This window comes from Colobus angolensis, unplaced genomic scaffold (genome assembly GCF_000951035.1).
Source record: "Colobus angolensis palliatus isolate OR3802 unplaced genomic scaffold, Cang.pa_1.0 Scaffold47, whole genome shotgun sequence".
Classification (NCBI taxonomy): Eukaryota; Metazoa; Chordata; class Mammalia; order Primates; family Cercopithecidae; genus Colobus; species Colobus angolensis.
In genome coordinates, this window is record NW_012118154.1 from 2,465,536 (window position 1) to 2,469,087 (window position 3,552).

General features: G+C 49.4%; 1 protein-coding gene across 1 annotated transcript in view; it reads right to left on the reverse strand.

Annotated features, from left to right (window-relative positions):
• The window catches only part of PITPNM3 (PITPNM family member 3), a 97,195-nt gene that overhangs the window by 84,710 nt on the left and 8,933 nt on the right, over positions 1-3,552 (reverse strand). The window contains exon 4 of the mRNA XM_011958627.1: positions 1,054-1,149. Coding sequence (XP_011814017.1) covers positions 1,054-1,149 — 96 coding nt within the window. The remainder of the gene's footprint in view (positions 1-1,053; positions 1,150-3,552) is intronic.

Below are 3,552 nucleotides of genomic sequence, written 5' to 3' on the forward strand. Positions count from 1 at the left end.
GGATTACAGGCGTGAGCCACCGCCCCCCGGCCGAGGCTGATCTTAAGTTGCACCAGCTCACAGGTGCATGCAGCATCTCCTCGCAGTCCCCTCCCCACTGCCTGCCCACATCCTAGACACTTAGCCTTCCTCCAGTTCCTGGAATGTTCCTGTCTCTCCTACTTCAGGGCCATCACACCTGCTGTGCCCTTTGTCCAGAAGGTTCTTTCTTCCTCTATTCACCTTGTCAATGTCTTCCTCCTTAGCTCTACAGAGAGAGTGTTAACAGCCTCCTCACCATGTTAAATTAGGTGCCCCTCTGACGTCTCTTTTCTCTTCTCTTTTTTTTTTGAGACAGAGTCTCACTCTGTCACCCAGGCTGGAGTTCAGTGGCAGCGCGTTGGCTCACTGCAACCTCCGTCTCCTGGGTTCAAGCAAGTGTCCTGCCTCAGTCTCCCAAGTAGCTGGGACTACAGGCGCCCACCACTATACCCAGCTAATTTTAAAAATATGTTTAGTAGAGACGGGGTTTCACAGGGTCACCTGTTAAGGGAACACACATGTTGGCCAGGCTGGTCTGGAACTCCTGGCCTCAGGTGATCCACCTGCCTTGGCTTCCCAAAGTGCTGGGATTACAGGCGTGAGCCACCATGCCTGGCCTGACTGTTCTCTCTTGCAACAGCTGGTACTTCTACTTAGCGGTGGCACTTCTACTTAGTGGCGATGCTCCCCATTCGTCATTGTATTTTCCTGTCCTGTTCTTGGATGTCTGCCTCTCCTGCGAGGCTATAAGTTTGATGGGAGCAGCAACATGGCAACTGATTGCCACGGGATCCCTGGCACCTAGCAGAGTTCCCGGCACATGGTAGAGAGGTTCAACAAATATTTCAAACAGTGAACAGGCAAAGGCTGAGCCCCTGCTCTCCGCACACGCATAGGATGGGTAAGTATGGAGTGTGGAGCTGCAGATACCACGTCTGAGTGGGGAGGGATGCGAACCCCCAAACGGGATCCTCTTCTTGAGGTTTCTAGGAAGGTCACCCAGCCAGTGATGTGAGATTGGGGTTCACTCACCTCTGGCATCAAAGAATTCATCATCTGAGCTCTCCACGGAGTCACTGAGGACATTTCGAAGGTGCCAGGGGGCACCGCCGCCCGGGGGAGGGCCACCTGTTAAAGGGAACACATCTGTTAACCAAGCCTGAGATGGTGCCCCAGTATGAGGGAGGTGACCCAGGACCGCCCCCCCCCCCACCAGACTAAAGGCCAGTTAGCATCCTGCACATCCGTGCCCTCTCCCTCCGAGGCCTCAGACCTCATAGAGACCTCCCTCTCCTGTGCTGTCATTGAAGCTCAAAAGCTTCTCTGAGTAAGCACAGCAGAGCAGGAATGAGTGTGCCCATTTTGCAAGTCCTAACACCGAGGCTGGTGGTAGTTATGAGCCTTTGCCAAGGTGACTTTGCCAAGCACTGTCTCAGTCAGCACAGGGGAAGCTCTGCTGTATTAACAAATGAGCGCAGACGTTTCAACAGCAGTGGTTCATTTCTCACTCACACACAGGTTGGAAGGGAGCTCTGCTCATCGTGGTCACTCAAAGGTGCCACCACTTTATAATGTCACCAGCCCAAAAGGAGACATCAGGTTCTAGCCAAGCAGGGGAGAAGGGCTCAGAAAATCTCACCAGTCTTAAATGCTTCTGCCCAGAAATCACACAATTCTGCTCACATTTCACTGGCCCTGGCTACCAGGCACACACATCCTGTCCCTCAGAGACCTGCGTTCTTGTATCAGCAATGCCTCTGCCTCCGTTTTTCCATCTGCACGATGAAAATCCTGGCAGAGACTGTCCTTTGAAACTCGTCTACTCTGACTGATATTGGAGGAGTCCACCCGGCCACCAGTAGCTGTCAATAAACAAGCAGGGGGTAGACATCCGCCCCAGCCACTGCCAGGTGAGCCTGATGGTGCAGTCCTTAGAGATACCTGCTACAGTCCCAGTTCACCACACCCCCTACCCTGCAGGATGCTGGCACTGTTCCTTGCCCTACCCCAGAGCATAAACTGTTCCTGAAGGGAGAGAGCCAGCCCAGGCCATCCAGGGACATAGCCCTCCTGCCTGTCATTCCTGCCTGGCCCACCACAAACTCCCAAACACACACTCAGTTTGTGCTTCATGGCTTGGAGCCCAGTGAGAAGCACATTCTGAGACATCAAAAGGACAGAGGTTATAGTGAGCACCAACTCTGTAGTCACCTCTAGGTACAAGGCTGATTCCCTAAGCTTCTGATCCTCTGCCTCCACCAGTGTGAGCCGATGTCCCACCCTCAGGCCCTGGATTTACTGCAACAGGGTCTGAGAGTCCAGATGTACCATAAGGGTGTGTTCCTAACATGGAAACGGTACTATTTTCCAAATGTATGTGGAGGACATTCTAGCTATTGCAATAAGACAAGAAAAAAGAAATGAAAGGGATATAGATTGGAAAGGAAGAAATAAAATTGTCTTTATTCGCAGATGACATGATTGTCTATGCAGAAAACAAAAAGCCTACAAAATCTATGTTAATAAAAACCACCAGAACCAACAACTGAGTATAGCAGGATTGTAGGATACAAGATCGACATGCAAAAGTCAATTGCATTCCTAGATACAAGAAATGAACTGAAATTTGAAAATGATAATGCCATTCAAAATAGCATACACAAAATACTTAGGTATAAAGCAAATGTACATAAAAATTTCTGTGATTCAAAAACTATAATCACTTAAAATTATTCCTGAATTATATTAATGGTATATTTTCTCAATCAACAGATACTAAAGGTATAAAATCTATCCTATCTACTATATTTGCATACTATGTAAACATGCTATATTAATATACAAACCTCCCTTGCTAGCCAAATCTTTTCCGTTCCTAAGAAGTAAGAATTTGGATAGTCAGGAAAGTCCTATTATCCCCATCTGTTCAGCTCCTGAGTTTTAGATAGTAGGAAGCAAGAGTTTAAGTAGCAACAGAGTCAGCTGAGGATTTATCTGGATCCATTTGGTTCCTGAGTTTGAATAGCAAGAGCCCAGTGAGAGGCTCCTCTATGCCGTGGCCTTATGCATGCACGATTTGGATCCATCCGAGAACGAAGACAGAGGCATTCTCTCTGATGACATGTGCAGGGGTCCCAGGGGGAGGTCTGGGGCCGAGGGAAAGGCTACAGGGAGGCCAGTTAGCTCCATTTGAGGGAGCAAGTTCTCCCAGCTACAGGTGAGCAGAAAAGGAAGAGGCTGGTGGGCATCAAAGGGGGCCTCTCATTCCACAGAACCTGTGGTGGGTATGGGAACACTGTGGGGAATGAAAGGACAGGGTTGGGCGCTCACAAAGTTTACATTCTGCAGGCGGGGAAGGAAAAGCCAGCCTGGGTCAAATAAACAACCCAGATAATTTCAACCTAAAACCTCTCCCTTCCTACACTATGTCCTCCTTCCTCAAGTGTCTCTTATGTGGTAATTACAGCCTAAAGAATAGACAGGCGGCCGGGCGCGGTGGGTCAAGCCTGTAATCCCAGCACTTTGGGAGGC